This window comes from Tachysurus vachellii, chromosome 25, assembly GCF_030014155.1.
Source record: "Tachysurus vachellii isolate PV-2020 chromosome 25, HZAU_Pvac_v1, whole genome shotgun sequence".
In the NCBI taxonomy this organism is placed as follows: Eukaryota; Metazoa; Chordata; class Actinopteri; order Siluriformes; family Bagridae; genus Tachysurus; species Tachysurus vachellii.
The window spans coordinates 10,651,519-10,678,712 of record NC_083484.1 but is presented as its reverse complement, the minus strand read 5'-3'; the positions used below and the strand labels follow the sequence as shown (position 1 = coordinate 10,678,712).

General features: G+C 39.4%; 1 protein-coding gene across 2 annotated transcripts; it reads right to left on the bottom strand.

Moving 5' to 3' along the window:
* Window positions 1-333: 333 nt before the first annotated feature.
* On the bottom strand, window positions 334-26,923 carry lipeb (lipase, hormone-sensitive b). 2 transcript variants are annotated; one of them, XM_060861787.1, is made up of 13 exons: window positions 26,818-26,923; window positions 12,286-12,518; window positions 11,796-12,080; window positions 10,970-11,060; window positions 7,164-7,309; window positions 6,853-7,038; window positions 6,557-6,709; window positions 4,737-4,881; window positions 4,359-4,586; window positions 4,033-4,179; window positions 2,808-3,064; window positions 2,435-2,695; window positions 334-2,073 (listed from the first exon to the last, which is right to left on the bottom strand). In XM_060861787.1, exons 1-13 carry the CDS (start codon window positions 26,921-26,923, stop codon window positions 1,756-1,758), a joined length of 2,556 nt encoding a protein of 851 aa, XP_060717770.1. In that variant the 3' UTR covers window positions 334-1,755. The 2 variants fall into 2 exon arrangements, with proteins under 2 accessions (XP_060717770.1, XP_060717771.1); XM_060861788.1 differs by lacking the exon at window positions 26,818-26,923 and adding an exon at window positions 18,950-19,119.
* Window positions 26,924-27,194: the final 271 nt, after the last annotated feature.

Sequence of the window (27,194 nt, the reverse complement as noted above, 5' to 3'; positions counted from 1 at the left end):
TTTGACCTGCACAGTGGGCTAACGAATAATTGTCCATCCCTAAAAATTGTAGAATTTGCTATAATTTGTTATATATTAACTGGGAGGAAAGAAATCTAGGTCTGGTTGAGTCAAACGACGTTTTCTCAAATGAAAATCTGCCGAGGGAGCAAAGCCTGACTCCTGCTAAATGTGTTGCCCAATTGGTTCAAGGTTATTGAAGGATGTTCCCTAAAATACCTCCTGGGGTATAGAAATGGGTCAGTGTGCAGAACGTTTCAGAAGCAAGCAAAAAGGTAGTGATAGCAGTAACTAAGACAAGCAAAAAGATTAAAGATTAAAAAAAAGTGCAAAAACATTTCCTCATGTATTTTAATAGAATTCCACTAGCAATGGCTAGGCTAAAGTGTGCAAGTGGATGATGTTGTGTATATTATAATTCTAAATAGGTCCAAGCTTCCCGTATATGAAGCCCAGCAGTCCTTTAATGCTGATGAATTCATATTTAATTAAACAAGACATTATGCACGATTAATCAACCTCAGAAGTAACAATAAACTTTCCCCAATTAACACTTACAAAAAATACTTAAAATACTTAATATACCATGTAATAAATCTAAAGTACTTAACACGTAATAAACAATATACTTGTATTCATTTAGCAGGCACTTTTACACAAACTGACTCACAACTGAGACACTATGCAAGCCTGGAGCTGAGATGTTCAGGATTAAGGCCCCAAAAGTGATTATCTGAAAGCTTGGGTATCGAATGTTGTGCCTTCTGATCACTTGCACAGAACCTTAAGCCTGGAGCTATCTATACACAAATTCACACTGAAAAGACATGTAGTCAAAATTTCACTTTTTCCACTTTCGACAGTCAGCAGAACTACCACTTTCACACAACATAATGCATACATACATACACATATATACATACATATATATATATATATATATATATACACACACACACACATACATACACACATATACAGTCGTATGCAAAAGTTTATGGAACCCCTGACAATTTCCAGGGGAAATTTATGCACCTGTCTAATTTCATTTTGATGCATATTGCACATTTTCTGTTAATCCAATAAACCTCCTTTCACTACTGAAATATTACTGTGTCCTTCAGTTAATAGATCAAAATGAAATTGTTGATCCAAACACCCAAATATTTATAAATGAAAATCATGGAAATTGTCAGGGGTTCCTAAACTTTTGCATACGACTGTATATACAGTACTACAAATAGGAACTTGGTATGATTTGACTCCCTAAAGCTTGCCTATGGCATAAACAAATAATGTGCGTTTCAGAAATTCTGATATAACGTTTCAAGGATACAGCTTCACGCCTAGACACGACAGGAAGCATTTGTTTCCATGCTGGTATTTGTATGATTCATAATCAGAATCTCAACAAAAGCAATACAGTGCAGAGGCAAAGTGGCAATGTTTTGTTAAAGTTGTGTGCTAGAAAAGTGCAAGTGCACATGCACAGTCGTTTCTAACCCAAAAACAGTAGCGTCCCCTCTCATGGCTATTTATTGACTCAAATACTGACGTACATATGACACACCTTCTGTGAGACGTTAATGCGGCATCTTACTAATTCCTGTTCATCTGGTTCATTGCACAGTGGTTCCAGTGAGTCCTTGTAAATTCCTTTTATTTAAAAACCTTCCTTTTTTAATGAAACAATTTGTCCTTCAAATCTCACCTCAAAGCTTCATCTTTGTTGGACACTACACCGCTCCCTACCTGTCAAACTACACCTTCTCTTCCATCCTCACTAGTGGTCATTTGAAATAATTTTTTAGAAGCACCTGAAGCACAGTGGTCTGTCCTTTCCAGTTTGCGGTGTTTATTTATCTCTGGAGGTTGGTCTTTCATAATGAAGACATCTTTGATCCTCTCCATACAGACAATAGAGGCCTCATAGGTTTCCTTAGAGAGCTGTGACAGGCTGAGGAAGCCATGTGGGAGGTCGTCCACTACACACAAAGTCACAGGCTGCTGAATGTTCCGTAGCCGTCTGGCAAACATTACAGAGTCGTCTAACATGGGGTCCAGAGCACAGGCCTAGATGTGATCAGAGGTCAGAATCAGATGCATACTTTTTAACACAATATCACTATCTGTGTATTTATTGCTTCAAATATCTATATCTGGATTTAGACCTCAAGTGGGCGAGACCTAAACTAGAAATAATAGAGCAACAACTCAGAGGTGTAAATACCAGCAATGTCAGTATTCCATAACCTCAGCTAGTTCATAATACAGTAGGTTATTAAAAACACACTTAGTATCCTTAAAATTCCAGCTAAAATATTCCAACCGGAATTGGATATTCTGAATATTGGAATTCTTTTAGGCATTTAATAAAAATAATAATAAATCTAGGCAGGAAACCACAAAATCTGGCAGCAACAGTATCTCTTACCACTATATGAACAGGGGGCAGTCCCTTCAACATGTGGTCTGGAGCCAGGAGAGGAGACATGAATGGATTTCTGAAGATAGGGGAGGAATCTACATTCATTTTGGCAAGCTGCTCTGAGCGCAAGGGCTCAAAGTCTCCAGGAAACCCTTGTGAGTTCTCAGAGTGTTCTTCCCCGTCAGGGGGAGGTACTGCCACGGATAAGATTGAACTCGACACGAAGGGGTCTGCTTCTTTGGAGAAAAGTATACTTATATCCTCTGGCTAGAATTAAAATAAAGTAGTGGGAGAGGGAGAGAGGAGGGAGAGAGAAGAGCATAGGAGTGAGCATAGGAGAAAGACTGACTACAAAACTATGTAATGGCTCCTTCCATACCTTGCTTTCTAGGATTGCTGTGGTGTTGAGGATAGGATGATAGTGAAGCATGAGGTTGGCACTGTGGTTGGCAGTAGAGCTGGTGCTGTTGTGCTTGCTGCTGGTAGATTTGCTGGCAGTGTGATTGACCAGACCCTCACACGTCTGGCTTTTCAGAGATTCTTTTTTCACTGAGAACTCAGAGGATGTTCCTGGAACCAGAGGGTCAGGCTGGGTAGAACTTAGAGCCCCCTCAGAAACACTGTTCCTCACAGTCTCTAAAAAAAGAAAAAAAAAAATGGTAGAGTCATCGGAGAGACAATAAAGTTAGCACAGCTTCAGTATCTTGTCCCGTAGATGGCAAAGCATTTATCTCTCTAAACGGATGTTTTTAATAAGAGAAAGAATGTTTTTAGTAGAGAAAGTTGACAGTGTCCATGCTGTCCATGTTTATGGAGCAATATTTCAGACTTATGAAATGAACCGATTATTGAAATGATTCCATACATCATGAAAAGAAAGTGTACTGTTAAAGACTGGAGAAAATGCCTTCAACTGTTTAGTTTAGCTGGTCTGTGACCACTGTAACCTCAGATTCCTGTTCTGGGCTGATGTGAGTGGAACCTGATGTGTTTTTTCTGCTGTTTAGCTAATTCACCTCAACCTTTGGTACAGTATGTTCACTGGGTTGAGGTGGTTTTCTGCTCAGCATGGTCTTAAAGATGGGTTATTTGAGTGGCCCATTTGACAACAACTAAGGCATGGTTAAAGCAAATGAAACTACAATCTTTCCCTGTTATGACAACTGATATAAACATTAACACTAAAGCCCTTGACTTGAAGCTGCATCATTTTATGCATTGCTATTAAAGTGGATAATATACATAGTCATTATTACGATCAGGCTTCACTAATGATAGGTTATTATTCTCAAAGCACAAAAATCATATCCTTGCTCTAGTGTACTCTATCATATTTGGAGTAAAAGGATACCAGATTAAGTAATGAACAAAGCAGGTAGAATAATTATAGAGTAACAATATTATAATAAAGCAGCAGTATTTAGACTGGGACAGACATGAATTATTTTTGCATTTACTACTGTACATTAAAGCAGGCTTGAATTGAGTTTGTACTGAATTATTATTTAGCCTCCTATTTACAAAACCAAAGCATTATCTTTTGTACTTATTGAAATAAATGCACTAGCAACTGAAAAGCAGTATTGAAACACACACACACACACCTGCACTTGCTTTGCTGTGGTCCAGGAGTGAGTGGATCCAGTTTGACGCACCCTGTCTGAAGCCTTTTAATAATTGGGCAGTGTCCTTCCTTACCGTCCCCAGAGCAGTCACCTTCTCTACCTGTTCCTCCTCCTGAGGATCCAAACCTACATACAAATACATGAATCCATAATGAAGCAATGCGGAATCAATCAAAGACAAAAAAAAGGACATATTGAACAGATATAATCCCACCAGGCAAAACTAAAAACATTCAGAACTACGGCTGTGTAATTTTTCTGAATAATAAACTATTTCTAATTTGGAATATTTCTTTGTTGCTGACCTGCATAAGCATTGAGGCAACGGGATAGTACACTTAGGGGAAGGAGAGGATCCATAAGGGTGAGCAGACGCGAAGGTGAGGCACAGGTGGTGAGCATGAAGGCAGGGTATGCAGTCATGATACCATCCGGCAAGCGTACTCGATGTGCCAAAGCCATCATTGACACAGTGATGCACAGGTTACCCCCTGCACTATCACCAGCCAAACACACTCGCTCGCCTGTCCAGCCTAAATATTTTAAAACAGCCAGTGTGAGAGAGAGGTAAACTTCTCCAAATGGAGTACACAAACAGTCAGGATATGCTCATCACACCAATTTGCCCAAAGAACGATGTCAGCAATAGCAATTGCACCCATAAACAAGGAGTCTTGACTTACCCAAAATGTTATGGTTTTTGATAGCCCAGCAGTATGCAAAGAAACACTCCTCCAGTGCACGTGGAAACGGGGCTTCAGGGGCAAGGGAATAGTCTACTGACAGGATTGGAGCATTCAGTTCCTGAGACCAACATTTGAGGTATGGCTGGAGGTAGGAGAAAAATGTCACAATTAGTATATAATTAGTCTTTACATCTAATGTATGTACCAATTATTCATTTATTATTTAAAGTGTTGACCAAATCTCATGTTTGAGTGCCAGGAAACCTAATGCAATAGGCTTAACAGTTGGTAACTGATGTATTGTAACAATGTATGGTGGAGGTAGTTAGTTAAATATATTAATACAAAACAAGTATTAAATATATTAATAAGCATATAATAATCATGTCCTTTAAAGTAAATATCTAATGTAGCAGATGTGTGCTGACAAATAATCAGGAAGTGTTTGGCCAAGGTTTTGACCAGGAGATTTGTTGTCCTGGGATCACATACAGTATCTCAAAGAAATGAGAACACCAATCAGATTTTTGTAAATATTTTATTATATCTTTTCATGTGACAACACTGAAGAAATGACACTTAGCTACAATGTAAAGTAGTGAGCTTGTAATGGTAACTAGATTTGTAAAGTTTGTCACGACAAACTTTGATGTTGGCTTTGACAAAGCAAGTATTCGCAAAGGCTGGTGGTTTTTGGAGGCGAGTGGACATAAGGATCAGTTTTTCGTTTGGAGGCAAGTGGACAGAAAGCTAGGGTGCCAAAACATTTGGAGTGGAGACGAGCTTGTGACGTCATCCGAATCCCATGTGACGTCATCCGAATACTCATATTTTCACGTGACATCATCAGAATACCCGTGAGTAAGTTCCCCTCATTGTTCTGAGTGTTTTGATATGTCACATGTCCATGTTGTAAAAAGTTTTTTGATTTTGCATATTTTGGGGGAGGGGCTGCGGAACAACCGAAAGACCTGTCGGTACACCAATTTAAAACTTTGTTCAGAGTATCACCCTAAAGGAGCTGGATGAGTTTGGTGTAGATAGTTTGAAAGCTTGCCGAGTCATAAACCTCCAAAATTTATAATGGGAGTCTATGGGAAAAAAGGCCATTTGAGACCCGGTCCCGGAAGTATTGGAACTCGGATCGCTTAAAAAATTAAGAGCAACAAACGTCAGACCAGGGTCTACAACATATCCGAATTTAGTGCATGTGGCTTGAAAGCCCTAGGAGGAGTTACTCTTGATAAATATTTGTCTAAGCTTAAATAGGAAAACAGAATGTTGGCTTCTACAAGCCAACATAATAATGGTGTAAATTTGATGTCAACTCAAAATAACTCAACACACAGCCATTAATGTTTAAATCGCTGGCTACAAAAGTGAGAAAACCCCTAAGTGAAAATGTCCAAATTATGCCCAATTAGCCATTTTCTCTCTACGGTGTCATGTGACTCAGTGTTACAAGGTCTCAGGTGTGAATGGGGAGCAGGTGTGTTAAATTTGGTGTTATTGCTCTCACTCTCTCATGCTGGTCACTGGAAGTCCAACATTACACCTCATGGCAAAGAACTCTCTAAGGATCTGAAAAAAGAATTGTTGCTCTACATAAAGATGGCGTAGGCTACAAGAAGATTGCCAAGACCCTGAAACTGAGCTGGAGACCATGCAGCGGTTTATACATGCTGTAAAAATGGTGGAGTATTTTAACTCGCTGTCAGTGCTACGCATGAGGGACTGGAGACTCATGAGTGTTAAACATGCTGAATATCGACGAATACCAACATGCAAAGCTGTGTCAGCACAGGAGAGTAGTGTACCTCGTGTGATTTAGAAGTCTGTGCAACAAAACCTCCTCCATGGTAATGTACCACCAGCCAAGGAGAGGGAGGGCTCTTCTTAATCTTTAGACTCAGAGACAGAGAGATTGAGCCACCATCGGAACGGGATATTGCTGATAGCTTCTCATTGTCCTTTAGAGGAAGAAAAGCACTTAAGGTAATAGGAAATTAGACCTACATACAAAATAGAGCATCCAGACTTGCCACATATCGGTGTTTCTCTGCTTTGCCAGAGACTAACTGTGTGTATGTGAGATGAACATGAGCTACATTACCTGTCCTTCTCTCAGCTCACTGGAGATAAGTCTCATCTGAACTGGGCCAGGGCCGATATGGGCAATCGGAGCAGAGATTGTTACGGTATGTGTGGGATCGTCCACTAAGGGTAGATCGAAGCAATCAGGTGGCACAGAGAGGGTGCGATTCACCTTCACCTGAGTAGAAGTCATACTTGCCAAGCCCTAGTGGGAAATCAAAAGATAAATACTCAACCACCAGCTTGTTCCATGCGGTAAACTGTCACGATTTCATACAAGTTTATTCACTTAACAGGTGCATGAGGTGAAATATAAAAATTTATACTGACTGCCAAAACTTCGCTTTCAGTGATATTCCAGAATGTCTTCCAGAAATGAACGTCCAAGTTCTGAGTGATTCGCTCATACTCCAGGCCCCTCAGCTCCGGATCGAGGGCATACTTTCCAGAGGTGAATAAGGAACTAGCAGCAAGACCTGAGAGAATTAACAACAAAATGAATGAATTACATTATAGCCTGCCTTCTGAAACCCCTATAATACAAATGTACCACCAATAAAACAAGTACCGAATAGGACAGTCAGATAAAGAGCAATCCATGTGGCAAAGCAGAGGCTTTACACTCAAAAACAAAAAAAGGGCTTCAGAATATTGTACTTAATTATTTCAGTGCTATTCAATTTCATTTTTGTTAGTGTAGTGACGCCCCCTTTTATTAGTGATGTGCACTGGCACTCTCATGGAACTCATTATCATTTAATTATAGCAGTCTCATTATCTCTATGGACCTTTAAATTTAGCAGATAAACAGAAGATATAGTCACTACATCAGAAAAACAACTAAGCAGTCTTTTTTCTGCAAAGCTTTGCATATCTTTTTTCTGTTTTTATAATCCAGGCTTGCGCTCCTGTTCATCTCGGAAAAAGAAAAATAGGGCAACTATAATTCCAACCAATTTGACCAAAAGCTTTGTTTAAACTCCCCTGAAAAAAAGACCCAGTTAAACTTGAAATTCCCAGTGAGTGCTCTTCAGCATTGAAGATGAGCTTTAAAATATTTTTTTAATGCTTAAATCCAGTTGGATTTATTCTTTCGAGAATTATATACTGTATGTTATCATTAAAATACTACATCACCTAGCATTCTGAAGCAAAGAGTGCAGAAAAAATAGAGAACAAAACAGAAGTAGTTTAGGAGTCGGTCTATATTATACAATACATGTAATAACCATTTATTCTTTATACTCTCACCAGCTATCTTATCTTGTTCTTAGGAACACCTGTACACCTTCATACAATTATTCAACTATTCAATAGTGTGTGGTAGGGTAACACATAAAATCATCATGTGTTAACCTGGTCAAGATAACACAAGGTTCTGTTTTAGGCCCACTGTTTTTCTCCACAAGGCCGAGGGAAACATTCCAATTATTTACGCTGGTGGATCATAACCAGGTTGTAAGAACTGCTTCAAAGTGTCAAAGGAAGAAAAAGAAGCCAAGTTCACAAGTGGATGCCTACAAATGCCTCCGAGAAACAACTGTGCTTCTGGCTAAAAATTTGTCTCCCAAAGTGGGAATACTAATGAAATTTGTAAGTCCTGTACAATACTATAAAAGCCCTATTGTCTGGGTAGTCAATAAATCTAAACATTTGCTCTGCAATGTGGTTACTTCTACACTTGGGCATTATGAGATCACATAAAAACTTTTTGCCACCATTCCACACTCTTCCCTTATGTGAATGCAGGGTTGCTCAACAAACAAAGAATGACCAATGTCCAAAATTTAACGCAGTAGATGTTATATTTGGTATGTGTCATATCTGTATCCTATATCTTAGCTATTATCTTGAATAAACTAGTGTAATCAATCTGAGATTAGTGAAAAGTTATGTTGACATGCAACAAACCTTCCTTCCATTTTACTTGAAAACGGAATCTTCCATTTCACTTCAGGATGCAGATCGATTGTGTTTATATTTAGAACACCATTAAATCTTATTTACTATTAATCTCCAGGCTACAGCAGAGGAACCTTGTGTGGGATGTGGAAGTATAATGATTAGTCGAGATGACAAATGACAGTATGAATCTATTTGGGAATTTTACCTGGCAGACTTGGTAGATTATATACCTACACAGTAGCTTTGCAGTGTTTGCAACCAATTCTAGATGTTTAGGTGAACTGGGATGTTTGATTGATTGTTTCCCTCAGGTTTGTTGATATGGAATGGCTGGCCACTTTATGTCCTATAGGGTGCTCATGTCTGTCTCTCTCTTTTACTCATTATGTCATAGCTAGACTTGAGTCTATGATTTCACTCTGCAAACAATGAACGTTGTCATTATGTGATAGGCATGCATAATGATCTCTCTCTTTCTCACTACTCATGTCATACCAATGATCCTGACCCATTCTGCTCTCTACTTCTGGTACAAATTCTTGTCACTTAAAAAAAACACTTGCTGCTGCTGAGGATGGCTCCACTTGGACAGTCTGGAGATACATGGGATTGTTTTGGATAGCACTTAGAAACCATGGAAATGGCTTTGGATTGCAATAGCCACAAACAGTTCAGGTGTCCATTATTGAACAGCTGAGAACTTCAACAAGACAGACTTCAGGTTAAAACTAGAATAGATTTTATGGTTATATAATTGCACTTTTGACGACAAAGTACATGGTTACAGAAGGAAACTTATTTGTCATCACACTATCTGGCGTCAACCAAATCAGGATGGGGAACTTTTGGTCCTGGTTCCTCTCAAGTGAGTGAATGGTTGGGTAAGAGTAGGAAAAGGCTTCAGACTTCTCATCAGGAAGCAGGACGGGTGTCATACTGTAGGCCTTATGTAAGACAGGAATGTGCCTTCTATAGATCATGAGGAAGTCAGCCTTTGACAGAAGACTGACAAACCCCGCAGTGATTCCAAGCTAACAGGACTGCAGTGAATGAACTTTGGTGGCAGTGAAGCCAGACAATGGTAGCACCATTAGTAGCAGTTGAGAGTTTGTGTTTTACAGCCGAAAAACTGTGAATAAAATGTGGAATCGTTCAGTGGAGAGTTTGTGCTCTGTATTGTACGGTCTACTAATCTACTCTGACAGGTCTCATCTAGTATCTCAGGGATATTCCATTTGCATACAAACAAGATAATAAATAATTCAGACACTTGCTATCCGTCACCCGGAATAGCTGATTGCCCGGAAGACATCTAAAACACCAGCTCACAGCAGATCTCAGAAAGATGAGGTTTAGTATTTACACGTTTATTTGATGAGAAAACTGAATCAAATTTCAGAAATGCAACATCAACACCCCATTATGGTGCTTTCAGGAGTCTTAACCAAATAATGAGAGTGAAACTTCAGTTGAACTATTTCTTTTGTTTACTTGTGACTTCTGGGATTTACAAGCATATGAATAAGTCTCAGTGTTACATGATGTACAAGTAAGGGCTGCTTCAGTCCCAGAGGCATTTAGAAAAAAAGACTGGGTCACATTTGGTTGGTGCAAGAAGTTTTATAAAGTCACACTCTACAGTATGATCTAAAATTGGCTAAAGCCCAGTTAATTCCTTTTTTTATAAAGGTCTGGAAAAGCAGCTGACAGGAATGAATTGTGACGACACTTTAATACTTAACGTTAGTAATTAGTTCATGGCTGTAAATAAGACAATTCAAAGTTCTTTGTTTTAAACTCTCTATTTCTCTTTAACATTCTGCTTTTGTCTTGAAATATTTTTCCATGTTGTTGACCCCAGCTTAGCATTTTGTACAGCCCTATAAGCTTTTTAGCCAAAGCTAGAAGATTGTATCTAAGCTATTAAGAAGCATGGAAACAAAGACTAAAACAAAGGTGTCTCAAACTCTCTCTTCAAGGCTATAAAGAGCGAGCATCGACTCACCATATGATGTACTAGCTTCTGTTTCCACTAGGGTGCAGAATTGAGCACAAGATACAAACGTTAGACCCCTTTCAAGGCTGAACTTTCTTCAATTTAATGCATAATTATGGGTATTTTTGTGATTTTAAATAAACATAATTAACGCAATTTTGTGTCAGCTCACACACTAAAGTGCACATAGAAATTAGTCTCATAAAAGGTGGGAAAGGTTAGTGAAGTTTCTTACCTATGCCGGAATGATACCTCTTGTAGTTATCACCGAACGCAACCAAGCCTATAGTAATACTCTGCAAGTGCGGCCGAATGGCTGGAGTGAACTAACAGATGATAAATGAGAGAGGAAATACAAGAATGAACAGGACTCAGTGATAGGAAAGTAAAATGCATAAAACACATTTCAAGAGCCCTTTTGTTTAAATAAAGCCTTATTCATCTCAGAACTATGGCTTACATAGAAAATAATTGTATGACTAAAGTGAAAATAAGCAGCACGTCTGTGTAAGCTGCAAACTATTACAATGTAGCCTTAAAATATAGCTGATTTTTTTTTTGGTGCTTACAAAGAGAAGGGCATGAAAACCAGTAATCAAATAAAACTGTGATAACATTCAGAATACACACACAGGCAGACTGACACAGACAGACACACAGAAATACTAACACGAAGACAGACGGACATGAAGACAGATGGACACGAAGACAGACGGACACACACGAAGACGTGGGGAAGTTGTTGCCTAATGGTTAGAGAGTTTGACTCCTAACCCTAAGGTTGTGGGTTCGAGTCTCGGGCCAGCCCCTTGAGCAAGGCACAGAATTCCCGCAACTGCTCCCCGGGCGCCGCAGCATAAATGGCTGCCCACTGCTCCGGGTGTGTGTTCTCGGTATGTCTGTGCGCAGTTTGGATGGGTTAAACGCAGAGAACAAATTCTGAGTTTGGGTCACCATACTTGGCCGTATGTCATGTCACTTTCACACACACAGACGAACACACACACACACACACACACACACACACAGATGAACACAGACACACAGATGAGCACACACACCTGGAACCCAACACAGCGGCCGTAAAAGCAGCCTTTGTGCATGGAGGCGTACTCTTTTAGAAAGAGCTGGCTAAGACCATTCTCATCTTGGAAGAAGAGGTTGCCGTGACTGTTGTCATGAAGCAGCCTCTGAGCAAGGTAGAGCAGAGCCCTCAACTGGCACAGAGCACAGCTGTATGCTTCCATCTCTGCAGCATGATGGGCTGCACGGAAAAAGATGCTCCGTCTGTTGGATGCAATGTGCCGTGCTTTGTGGATGATGTGAAGAAGACAGCAACGCACCACCTGATGGAAACCAAAAAGATATCAAATTTATAGAAGAAACATTCATTCATTCCTCTTCAGAGACACCTCTATAACCTATGTCAGGGTTATGCTGGGTAGAGGTTTGCCACTGGTTTAATTTAGGTCAAATCTATACATACAGCATGGTTATTAACTCGATATCGACCACTATGTTTGCTAAAGTAGTTTATAAGCATACACACACCTTTACAAGTGAGCGGTATCCATTAGCAGGGATGTGAGGGTCAAAGTCGAAGTGATGGTAGATGGCAGCAAAACCACAGATAACTGGCTCGAGGCTGCGTGCGTGTTTCTGAATGGTCAACATAGCGTCGACCAGCCTCTGTGGAGCATCTCCTGCATGCGTGCCACCGAAGAAACCAGCGTTCTCCTCACACACCTCATACACAGCTGCAAACACAGCCTTAGTGTCCATCACTGGAATAAAAAATAAATAAAAAGCATCCGGATTAAGAGACATGATCAGTATGTTACTTCACATGGTCACTGGGAATGATGAAAACTTGTCTTTCTGGTTGATTAGCTCAATATCTCACAGAAACTATGAGAGAATTCTAGTCTTCAGTCGGGTTTAGGGCAGAAGGATGGCCATTTCAAATGCTTGAGCCTGCAGCTGAATCATTTGTGTAGATACAGAAATATTCTAAAGGTCAAACGTTTGTGGACAACTTACAAGAACACTCATTGGTGCTTTTTTAACCTCCCATGTCTCCTCTTTGACGCTACAATAACCTCCACGCTCTTACATTTGATCAATGCGGCCACAGGGATATTGAGACACACGGCACTGGTGAGGTCATGCACTGATGTCTCCCAAAGGGGGTTAAGGTCAGGTCTCTGTTCAGGCCACTCAATTTCTGCACAATAACCTTATCAAACTTCAAGGACTTCATGCACAATGGCACTGTTATGTTGGAAGGCCCCAAAACTTAGACGTGATGATCTGGTCTTCACATACTTTTAACCATAAGCATATGTTTTGGATCATTGTCCTGCTGGAGATCCTGGCAAGATCCATTTGATTAGGCATCAGCAGTGTCACATGAACCCTAGGCACTTATATTAGTGGATTAGTTTGCTGGCTGAGAGGTGGAGGTGTCAAGCATCTTCTGCAATTTTCCAGCTGTAATTTCTGGATGAATATTTGCTCCTCTAACCAACCTCCTCACTGTGCACTGGGGCATAAATACACGTGCATTCTTCCAGGTTCATTACAGCTGTGGCTAGTTTGAACATCTTAATTAATTCTCCATCGTGTACTTTCACGTGTGTAGATATTTCTATATCCAGTGCCTAAATGTTTTCTAATGCGTATTTTCTAATCTTCCTCATGTTGAATGATTAAGGAAATGTGGTCTCTCAGTCACCTCATATTTATACCCCAGAGTCCCCCAAAACTGATGTTTTTAATGGTAAATAATATAAATATGAACATGCCTCAGTCAGATTTTGTGTGCAGTAATGGCAACAATTGTAAAAATTGTTTAAATATATATATATATATATATTTATTAATTTCAATTCAAAGGTCTCTCATATTTTCAGTGTGATACTAAGTTAAATAAACACAAGCGCGTTTTATTTTAACCCATTTAAAACAAACAAGGGCACCTTGTTCTGTATGTACTGAACTGTATGTACGAACTGTATGTACAATGCCTGGTATGCAAAGTAAATATAGCACCAAAATATTTAACCCTCATGTGGCCCCTAAGCTAAAACTGATGCAACATGTAAGTGTATTATAAATCTGTAGTAGTATGACGTGCTAGAAACAACATGAGAAACATTTTCTTTTAGTGTAGGTTATAAATATCAACTATACAAGGACAGCAGGTGATAAAGGCTTTGGGACCGAGGAAGGCGAAAATCACATTACAAGGGCTTACTGGGATTTGTTGGTATTTTATTACAATCAAAAAGCAGTTAAAAATATCTACTTTCTACATTGTTTCTCTCACAATTTTATATTCACAATGTTTTTGCTTTTTATAAAGTAATTCTATTTACTTTATACAGTCCCTGCCAAAAGTATTGGGACAAAAATGCCTGCCCTGCATTGCCCCGCCCTGCATTGCCCCGCCCTGCATTGCCCCGCCCTGCATTGCCCCGCCCTGCATTGCCCCGCCCTGCATTGCCCCGCCCTGCATTGCCCCGCCCTGCATTGCCCCGCCCTGCCCTGCCCCGCCCTGCATTGCCCCGCCCCGCCCTGAGGACATTCAGTTTTTATATTCGGAAGGCTCTCTATTAGTAAACTGACTCATTCTCACTGTCGAATGATGATTTCCAAATAGTTTGGAGTTGGACTCACTCTACTGCTCCCATTTAACTTTCATTTCCGAAAGAGAATTTTACAAAAAAAAAAATTATAAAAAAAAGTGTTATTTTAATCACCTATTAATAATGAGATTTTCCCTTTGCTGTATAACAACAAGGAAGTCACAAGAAAATAAAAGATAAATTTGATGCCCATTTACACATAGCCCTATTAAAAACGCCCCATTATGATGCCCTAAAATAGCTTGGCAACATTTGATGATGGCTTTAAAACTGAGTCCTTTCTCTCTCTCTCTCTCACTCGCACACTGAGGTAAGAGGTCAGAATTCATCTTTAGTTTGAATGAATAGTTTATCCGATTTACTGATTAATCAAATTTGTCCATTAATGCATGTACATTTCACATAGTTGGCTGGAACCAACGGGTGTGTCTCCGTTGTCATGATTACAGACAACAACGCAGACCAAACTGTTCGTTGACACCTTTGGCATTGGCATAATAACGAAACTGTATACCAGTGAGCTATGTGAAACGTACACGGATCCGATAGACTAATTGTGTAATCGGTTAGGAAGATCACACGCAGGAACGGCACCACAGGTAACTTTAGCATTTAGTGTGAAATGGCAATAAATAAATGCATAAGAATGAATAATTGCGTGTGCCAGTTAATTGGATGTGAAATCAAACCACTTCATTCACCAAATAAATGAATAAATAAAAATGCAGAGACTGAACAAAGATTCGTTCAGCAGATTCAAGCAACGGCAGCAGCAGCAGGTACCAATACGGTACAGGGGACCAAGCAGCATAGTTCCAGACATCTCATTAACAGAGAGAAACACTACAAATGCTCTGACAGTTCCATCACTGTACATGCTAAAGACTCCGGCTCTGTTAAACATATTACAGAATCTTAACAGGAATATTCAGTAAATCCCAAGGTTGTGTAAAAGGCTGCGTATTTGTTTTTTTTACATGTAAAACATGTAGTAGAGCAGGCAGGTAGTGCCAGCCTTTTCCATCACATGAAGACTTTGGCAGGAAGGAATATTAATGTTAAGTCTGGTGTGAACTCAGAGATCACGATGACCCATTAGTTCCTCAGGAGCTCTCGGTTGCACAATTATAAACTGTTGTAGAAGTGACATTATTTACATTTACATTATTTACTGTCCAGTGTCACCCAAATGAGGATGAGGTTCACTTCTGAGCCTGGTTCCTCTCAAGGTTTCTTCCTCATATCATCTCAGGGAGTTTTTCCTTGCCACCGTCACGTCCGGCTTGCTCATTAGGGATAGAGGTAAGAGCTGTATAGTAACTTAATTTTAAACTTTAAATTAATTAATTCATTTTTATTCACTTTTTCTGTTTCTATACACAAACAGATCCTTTATTTCCCCTCACTTTGGCCTTCCCATCACTTCGGTACTGTTCAATCTTGGGTCCAGAACTTTCCGGGGTGATCTCCGTATTTCTTTGTGATCTCCAAACTGATCTTTTGAGTCTTATGGCTGATGACAGGTTTGTATCTTGTAGCTTAGTTTATGCTTTTTAAAGTTTTCTGCAAATGGTGGATTGCGACACCTTTAGCCCTGTAATGTGAACGTTTCCTATGATGTCACTTACTGTTGTTTTGGGTTTTTTCTTCACAGATCTCACAACGCTAAAATTCTGATCTATCAATCTCATATTCATTCAACTCTGTTCATGTTTATTGTAGTGGAACACCAAAAGATTTGGCTTTTTTCTGTACCGATACTTCTGGAGGAGACTTTCTATTGTATTCATGGCCAAAAATTAAAAAACTGCAGCATGATAATGTACAACAATGCGCCAAGTCAAACAATGGCATAGACAGGAAATAGCACATGAAAGGAAAAAGGGACAGCGCTGTGTCTTCTCCAAGTTTGTTTATATCCTTGTCCTGGCCAGACCACTAATTGTGAAAGGCAGCCTGTTAACTGGATTACTCGTGTTATGCTGTACAACCAGGCAGGAAAGAAGATGGAAGTGAGAGACAGAGAGAGAAAGAAATAGAGAAAGATTCTTAAGAGTTTAAAAAAAAAGTATAAACCTTTATAGCAATAATATCAGCCTACATTAGATACGACTTTACATTATGGACCATGCTTCATATTTTTGTTGTGTTATTTAGATAGCGGTAAACTTTTAAACAAAGCTATGACAAAACATTTCCTCAGATAGAGCTGAATTTCCTCTACCGACTTCCTGAGTCAGATTTCCAAGACTGCGTACTAATTAAAAAAAACCGACCAGCTCCACCTACCTCAAGACATTGATCAAAGTCTGCTCTCTACCAGGTCAAAGGTCAAAAGCAAAAACTGAACCCAGCATCCATGAAGATAAACATACGACAGTTAGAAAGATCCCAGGACGCATTCACCTGGTCTGTGTGTCTTTACTTGGCTGAACACCAACCTCTTTAAGAACATAAAGAAGCACTAATCCTGCCCTGACTCGACCAGGCGTACTTGACCAGGACAGCATTTTTTTGGTGGGATTTTCCCTCCATTTTCTTCCATCCACCAGTCAGTTCAGCCACAGCATATGACAGCAACCAGCCAAAGAGGATGAAGGCCAACATGCGCTTCCTCAGACACATATGATGCCAACCAACAACATCTTTACAATCGGCTGCTCATACTGCATCACAGGGTAGCGTAACACCCATGGAGGAAAGCCCTGTCTGCGCTCTTCCATAATCCTGAGCTCACAGACATCCACGCATTAGCCAAAAAAGAGAACAGGCCCTCTGGATAAGGGCGTCTGTCAAATTCTAAAAAAAGTGAATGTAAAATCCAACTTTATCTATTTTATGGATTGAATCATATATAGACAGAACTACTATCCCCACTCATGTTGCCAAAGATCTGATATTCACTGCCTATCTCGGCACCTCGCCTGACTTCATGAAACAGCTGAACAACTTATTAAAGATGGAATGACATGAATGCTGTTTTCAAGCCTGCCACTAAAACACGCATCATTTCACAACGTTCCTAAGTTTGTTTACCTGTTGGTGGTATGTGCTTTGTACAATAAATATTAAATGCATTGTGGCCTGTTGGTGCAGGTTAAGAGGTAGAGACTTGATGTTAAATAACTTCACACATACTGCGACTCGCAGCGACAAAACGACATTCATTTCATTTTTCAGTGACGGCTTGTGACCTCCGGCGGCACGAGTGACGGCGTCTGTTGGCGACTAGTTGAGGGCGTGATGTGTCCTGTGACGCGACATAGACTAGCGATAAGAGTGAAGACGTGAAACACTGTTCAACGTTAACACTGTTGAATTTTATACACAAACACTAAAACTCTCTCCAGAATGTTTTTGATTTTTTGTTTCTTGGTTTTCTGCAAGAAAACTGATTTCAATGCTATTTGGACATTATTACTAGTTATAGTACGGTGACTCGCAGTGATAAAATAAACATAGCTTTAGAGAACACTATCGCAAACACAAAGCAGCACTCAGTTCATGTTGATCAGACAACACAATTCATTATTTGCACTGTAGCTTCAAGTACATTACTAGATTTACCACAGATTTAATAGCAGGAGCATTATTGTTCATAAAATGATCAATTTCACATCATCTCAAAACTGTAAACCAGACAAATCGTTATCTTATGTCTCACATGCATTTAATAAACACATACACACCTATGTATCATGTGAGCTATCCATGTGATTTCATGCCTCAGTGTAGTGTTTATGTCGTGATGCAGCGTGTGTGTGTGTGTGTGTGTGTGTGTGTGTGTTTAGAGCCGTTCAAATGCAAGTGTGTCTAGAGCCGTTATGCTAATAAGTCTGAGGTTTAAATCCTAGCAAGAAATGAGCTTTCTGGTTAAGGATTTGTGCATGTGAATGTGCTTAATATGCAGAAAGCTTATTTCTTGCTATGATTTAAACCTCAGACCTAAGTAGCCTGACAATAACAACTTAGAAAATAAATAAGCTATCTATTCAATAAAGAACATGTTAATATGAGTAATATCATTCGTAGGAATAATATAATACTTAATACATAAGGGAAAAAAAGCAGACATCCTTTATTTTAAGATAAAGGTGTGCATAAGATGTGCTTGTTGATCACAAAGTCTGAGGTATTATTTAGTAAATTATTTAATACTTTTAATCTGTGATTAGTGTCGAATATTATTCAAACGGATTGAGGTTAATCATATCATTTGGATCTTGTAAGAAGTAAACAAACAAGACTCTGCATCTCTACATTCACGTAACTCTGCCTGACGTCTTGCAACATGAATTATTCGTTAGTGTGTATTTAAGCTAGAGAAAGTCCAGGCTATAATGTGAGAATTCGTCATTATGTTAAACTAACAATTTCGACACGGACTGTCTGATAAAAATCACATCAGCATCCAAACCTAAAAACATAATGTGCGGTTAGATTATAGATCAACGTAACCCCTACTAACATCTGGAACATCTGGGCACCTAAAACATGAAGACTGCAAGTACATGGAGAGAGAAAAAAAAAAAGACATTCAGAAAAGTTCATCAATCCAACATCCCTACCAGTTTACTGTAGCAAAGTAGTGCTCGTCCTTCTGTTGTGCGAATCTCAAAATGACAGCGATGCAGTGCTTCTGACAGATGGTTTTAACAGAGCAAAGCTCAGAGTGTTACCGCTGCCAGAAAAACTGTGTGAAAGGAGACTAAGGAAGAGAAAATAGTTGGTATTTTGACATGACCATGTCTGTCTGTATCAGGATATCCACACACTGTTGTAACCTTTTGTAAGTCACTGTTTTTCTATTTAAGCCCTCTTCCCCCTTACACACACAAACATATTCCAAAAGCATGAGCAGCTCTTATCTTATTACCCATATAAAACAGGACATACTGTCATCACACAATGGCACAGAGGTAAGACCAAATGACCTCGATCCACAAAACTAACCCGCCCCAGCAACGTTCCCCTCTATTAGTTATTTCCAGATATGAACTTCACTCTACAACAGGGCTTTGGTTTAACCATTTGGTTTATTATGCTTAATTACAAATTCCACTCAAATCAATCAGAGTAATTTTCCGCATTAAATACAACACTAGCAAGGACTTGCTGACTTACCTATGAATTGTGATCTACTTTGACACACTTTGATGCAGTTTTGAGAGTTTTGTATTTATCATTCACATGTCCGCGCTTTGTCACCGGTCCTGTTCATTATTTATATGGACAGGATTTCTAGGCGCAGTCGGGGGCCGGAGGGAGTCCGGTTTGGGGACCACAGGATTTCGTCTATGCTTTTTGCAGATGATGTTGTCCTGTTGGCTTCCTCAAATCAGGACCTTCAGCGTGCACTGGGACGGTTTGCAGCCGAGTGTGAAGCGGCGGGGATGAGAATCAGCACCTCCAAGTCCGAGGCCATGGTTCTCAACCGGAAAAGGGTGGCTTGCCCCCTTCAGGTTGGTGGAGAGCTCCTGCCTCAAGTGGAGGAGTTTAAGTATCTTGGGGTCTTGTTCACGAGTGAGGGAAGGATGGAGCGGGAGATCGACAGGCGGATCGGTGCATCTTCTGCAGTGATGCGGTCGATATACCGGTCTGTTGTGGTGAAGAAAGAGCTGAGCCGCAAGGCGAAGCTCTCTATTTACCAGTCGATCTACGTTCCTACCCTCACCTATGGTCATGAGCTTTGGGTCATGACCGAAAGGACAAGATCCCGCATACAGGCAGCCGAAATGAGTTTCCTCCGCAGGGTGGCTGGGCGCTCCCTTAGAGACAGGGTGAGGAGCTCGGTTACTCGGGAGGAGCTCAGAGTAGAGCCGCTGCTCCTCCACATCGAGAGGAGTCAGCTGAGGTGGCTCGGGCATCTGTTCCGGATGCCTCCTGGACGCCTCCCTGGGGAGGTGTTCCGGGCATGTCCAACCGGGAGGAGGCCCCGGGGAAGACCTAGGACACGCTGAAGGGACTATGTCTCTCGGCTGGCCTGGGAACGCCTCGGTATTCCCCAGGAAGAGCTGGAGGAAGTGTCTGGGGAGAGGGAAGTCTGGGTGTCCCTGCTTAGACTGCTGCCCCCGCGACCCGGCCCCGGATAAGCAGTAGAAAATGGATGGATGGATGGATGTCCGCGCTTAAGGTTTACGATGTTCCTCAGCTGCTGTATTCTGAATTTGCTCAAAATATTTGCTCAATATTCTCATCGTTCGCTGACATTAATAGCGGACACTCGATACAGTGAACCATCCTAGAGACTCTAGGTGACTCCGGTGTCTAGGTGAATTTGAACAATGCTGCAAAAGAGGACACAAATTCAGAGATGTTTTTAACACTTCTGCTTTAACACACAACCTAAACAGCACATGATCGCTAAACGATTGTTCTGCATGTGGATATAAACGCTGATTTTGTGTCGATCCATTATGGCAATCGTTAAGCTCAGCAGCAAAGTAGATTTTGTGTCTATGAAATCCTTTTAAAAGACGTGAAAGACATTTAAGCAGTTCTTATGAGTACAAGCAACAGTAACGTTCATTCTGCGATCCAGCTCGCCATCAACTATTAGCTACCGAAGCAAACACTGTTTATTTCCTCTCATACAGTCAGATCTGTAGGGCACAAGACACTGAATTAAGTCACAAGCACTGGGGGCAGCAACAAAACAGAGGAGACGTCGTATGTATAAATGTCCGAAGACTCCAGAAACATCAAACCAACATCTTGGAATGATTGTTATTACAACCTAAACTACACAACCTCTGTCATGAAACCTGACAATAAACCTCAGATACCAGCTTGATTTTTTTTTAACTATTCTAAATTTACAGTTGTTTGAATTATCAAAAATGTTCAACAAAAGCTAGTTATAAAATGGCCTACTAGCCTAGTTTCAAAATAAAAACAAACATATCTGTTTATACAGTACAACCTTTGGGATAGAAACATAAGTGACTGGGAGAGCGAGCAGGGTTAGTCAGTATTCCTTTGGGAGTGTTAAATGTTTTTGTGCGCGTGTTCTTGCCGGGACACATGACGCAAATATTTGGGTGAAAATAGCAGGAAAATCATGGGTTCATCACAGAGGAGCCATAAAAATATTTTATTAATGACGCCTTGTGAAAATAAGAACTCTCTCATCTGCAAATCCTCTGTAATAAATCTGTTAAGAAAAACAGTTTTTCTTTAACTAAAAACAACATGAGTAAATTCAGGAGCATGATGCCATCTTCTGTGTCATGTACAAACTTGCATCAGTGGGAAAAAAACAAAAAAACAAACAAGGGACAACAGTGCAATAGAATGCAGTGATGATGTTCTTCAGTCATTTTGTTAATTCATCTTCAGTAAGTTCCTTCTCCTGGTCAGGATTGTGGAGGGTCTGGGGGCAATTCCAGGAACACAGCGTAGATTTGACACCGAGCCATCACAGGGCAAAGTACAAAGTACAAACACACACACACAATTTAGGGCAGTCAGTCCACCACCTACGACTTTCTTTTGGGACTTGGGAGGAAACCAGAGAACCAGAAGGAAACCACAAGCATAGACACTGGCAGAACATGTTAAACTCCATACAGACATAAGCACAGGAACGAGGATCTTGAAGCTGTGAGAAAGCAGGGGCACATACTCTGGATGCTACCTTTTAATTGCTGTTAGTTAGAACAGCTCGAGTAATATCGAGTAATATATAAGTATTATATAGTAATATAAAAAGTCACACTTTTGAGGAAAAAACTTTTTACAAGCTTTTTATGAGCTGAAACAGGAGACTCCTTCCATGACCGTTAAATTAAATCCATTCTCCACTGATTTTAAATATTTCTTTAAAATAATAACTTTAAAACTTAAATTCAGTTAATATCAGACTTCTACTGGTGTAACATTCCAGACCAGTGAATTAGAACAAGGACATATTAGAATGAGCCACATTAATATAATACAGACCTGAAATACAGACCGGACTTCTGTCACAGATACTGATAGAATATTTAGGCCTATAATAACATACAAATGAAGAACGTATTCAACACACACACGCACAAACACACACACGCACAAACACACACACACACGCACAAACACAGACACACACGCACGCGCATAAACACACAGGCGCACAAACACACATTACTGTCTGTATGAACATGTACATTACTGTCTGTATGAACATTACTGTCTGTATGAACATGTACATTACTGTCTGTATGAACATGTGCATTACTGTCTGTATGAACATGCGCATTACTGTCTGTATGAACATGTACATTACTGTCTGTATGAACATGCACATTACTGTCTGTATGAACATTACTGTCTGTATGAACATGTGCATTACTGTCTGTATGAACATGTGCATTACTGTCTGTATGAACATGTACATTACTGTCTGTATGAACATGTACATTACTGTCTGTATGAACATGTACATTACTGTCTGTATGAACATGTACATTACTGTCTGTATGAACATGCACATTACTGTCTGTATGAACATTACTGTCTGTATGAACATGTGCATTACTGTCTGTATGAACATGTGCATTACTGTCTGTATGAACATGCGCATTACTGTCTGTATGAACATGTACATTACTGTCTGTATGAACATGTACATTACTGTCTGTATGAACATGTACATTACTGTCTGTATGAACATGCACATTACTGTCTGTATGAACATTACTGTCTGTATGAACATGTGCATTACTGTCTGTATGAACATGTGCATTACTGTCTGTATGAACATGTACATTACTGTCTGTATGAACATGCACATTACTGTCTGTATGAACATGCACATTACTGTCTGTATGAACATGTGCATTACTGTCTGTATGAACATTACTGTCTGTATGAACATGTACATTACTGTCTGTATGAACATGCACATTACTGTCTGTATGAACATGCACATTACTGTCTGTATGAACATTACTGTCTGTATGAACATGTGCATTACTGTCTGTATGAACATGTACATTACTGTCTGTATGAACATGTACATTACTGTCTGTATGAACATTACTGTCTGTATGAACATGTACATTACTGTCTGTATGAACATGCACATTACTGTCTGTATGAACATGCACATTACTGTCTGTATGAACATGCACATTACTGTCTGTATGAACATTACTGTCTGTATGAACATGTGCATTACTGTCTGTATGAACATGTACATTACTGTCTGTATGAACATGTGCATTACTGTCTGTATGAACATGTGCATTACTGTCTGTATGAACATGTGCATTACTGTCTGTATGAACATGTGCATTACTGTCTGTATGAACATGTACATTACTGTCTGTATGAACATGTACATTACTGTCTGTATGAACATTACTGTCTGTATGAACATGTGCATTACTGTCTGTATGAACATGTACATTACTGTCTGTATGAACATGTGCATTACTGTCTGTATGAACATGTGCATTACTGTCTGTATGTACATTACTGTCTGTATGAACATGTGCATTACTGTCTGTATGAACATTACTGTCTGTATGAACATGTACATTACTGTTTGTATGAACATGCACATTACTGTCTGTATGAACATGTGCATTACTGTCTGTATGAACATGTGCATTACTGTCTGTATGAACATTACTGTCTGTATGAACATGTGCATTACTGTCTGTATGAACATGTACATTACTGTCTGTATGAACATTACTGTCTGTATGAACATGTGCATTACTGTCTGTATGAACATGTACATTACTGTCTGTATGAACATTACTGTCTGTATGAACATGTACATTACTGTCTGTATGAACATGTGCATTACTGTTTGTATGAACATGCACATTACTGTCTGTATGAACATGTGCATTACTGTCTGTATGTACATGTGCATTACTGTCTGTATGAACATGTACATTACTGTCTGTATGAACATGTACATTACTGTCTGTATGAACATTACTGTCTGTATGAACATGTACATTACTGTCTGTATGAACATGTGCATTACTGTTTGTATGAACATGCACATTACTGTCTGTATGAACATGTGCATTACTGTCTGTATGTACATGTGCATTACTGTCTGTATGAACATGTACATTACTGTCTGTATGAACATTACTGTCTGTATGAACATGTACATTACTGTCTGTATGAACATGTACATTACTGTCTGTATGAACATGTACATTACTGTCTGTATGAACATGTGCATTACTGTCTGTATGAACATGTGCATTACTGTCTGTATGAACATGTGCATTACTGTCTGTATGAACATGTGCATTACTGTCTGTATGAACATGTACATTACTGTCTGTATGAACATTACTGTCTGTATGAACATGTGCATTACTGTCTGTATGAACATGTACATTACTGTCTGTATGAACATGTACATTACTGTCTGTATGAACATGTACATTACTGTCTGTATGAACATGTGCATTACTGTCTGTATGAACATTACTGTCTGTATGAACATGTACATTACTGTCTGTATGAACATGTGCATTACTGTCTGTATGAACATGCGCATTACTGTCTGTATGAACATGCGCATTACTGTCTGTATGAACATTACTGTCTGTATGAACATTACTGTCTGTATGAACATTACTGTCTGTATGAACATGAACATTACTGTCTCTATGAACATGTGCATTACTGTCTGTATGAACATGTACATTACTGTCTGTATGAACATGTACATTACTGTCTGTATGAACATTACTGTCTGTATGAACATTACTGTCTGTATGAACATGTACATTACTGTCTGTATGAACATGTACATTACTGTCTGTATGTACATTACTGTCTGTATGAACATGAACATTACTGTCTCTATGAACATGTGCATTACTGTCTGTATGAACATTACTGTCTGTATGAACATGTACATTACTGTCTCTATGAACATGTGCATTACTGTCTGTATGAACATTACTATCTGTATGAACATGTACATTACTGTCTGTATGAACATGCGCATTACTGTCTGTATGAACATGCGCATTACTGTCTGTATGAACATTACTGTCTGTATGAACATTACTGTCTGTATGAACATGAACATTACTGTCTCTATGAACATGTGCATTACTGTCTGTATGAACATTACTGTCTGTATGAACATGTACATTACTGTCTGTATGAACATGTACATTACTGTCTGTATGAACATGAACATTACTGTCTCTATGAACATGTGCATTACTGTCTGTATGAACATGTACATTACTGTCTCTATGAACATGTGCATTACTGTCTGTATGAACATGTGCATTACTGTCTGTATGAACATGTACATTACTGTCTGTATGAACATGTACATTACTGTCTGTATGAACATGAACATTACTGTCTCTATGAACATGTGCATTACTGTCTGTATGAACATGTACATTACTGTCTGTATGAACATGTGCATTACTGTCTGTATGAACATGTACATTACTGTCTGTATGAACATGCACATTACTGTCTGTATGAACATGTACATTACTGTCTGTATGAACATGTACATTACTGTCTGTATGAACATGTACATTACTGTCTGTATGAACATGTACATTACTGTCTGTATGAACATGTACATTACTGTCTGTATGAACATGAACATTACTGTCTGTATGAATATGTACATTACTGTCTGTATGTACATTACTGTCTGTATGAACATGTACATTACTGTCTGTATGAACATGTACATTACTGTCTGTATGAACATTACTGTCTGTATGAACATGTACATTACTGTCTGTATGAACATGTACATTACTGTCTGTATGAACATGTACATTACTGTCTGTATGAACATGTACATTACTGTCTGTATGTACATTACTGTCTGTATGAACATGTACATTACTGTCTGTATGAACATGTACACTACTGTCTGTATGAACATTACTGTCTGTATGAACATGTACATTACTGTCTGTATGAACATGTACATTACTGTCTGTATGAACATGTGCATTACTGTCTGTATGAACATGTACATTACTGTCTGTATGAACATGTGCATTACTGTCTGTATGAACATTACTGTCTGTATGAACATGTACATTACTGTCTGTATGAATATGTACATTACTGTCTGTATGAACATGTGCATTACTGTCTGTATGAACATGTGCATTACTGTCTGTATGAACATTACTGTCTGTATGAACATGTACATTACTGTCTGTATGAACATGTGCATTACTGTCTGTATGAACATGTACATTACTGTCTGTATGAACATGTGCATTACTGTCTGTATGAATATGTACATTACTGTCTGTATGAACATGTGCATTACTGTCTGTATGAACATGAACATTACTGTCTGTATGAACATGTACATTACTGTCTGTATGAACATGAACATTACTGTCTGTATGAACATGTACATTAAATAACATAAACATCACACCAAGCGTTCAAATATGGACAAGAATAAAAAACCTACCTATAGGACCGTCTTTATGTTTTGCTAATTGCTTTCCATTTGCACCCTTTTCCTGGACGCCGTTTCCTGCCTTCTTCCTCGACGCCATATTTATGAAGTGAATCATCGCCGCCCCTTTTGTTCCTGCTCCTTCATACCTGTCATAAAGTCCCGCACAAACACAACCAATCACGTACAAGCCGTAATCAATTGAACCAATCACGTTCTTCCTTTCCTCCAATGTACCGCCTACGGGTGTTCCTGCGTTGCCATAGTTACACTCATGACGCTACAAGAAGAGACGTAAACAAAGGAGCTCTGAGGTGAACTGAGGCTCCCAGTGCGTGTGTGTGTTTGGATGTAGCTTTGCAGACGCGTAAAGTTATTTCGGTGAAACA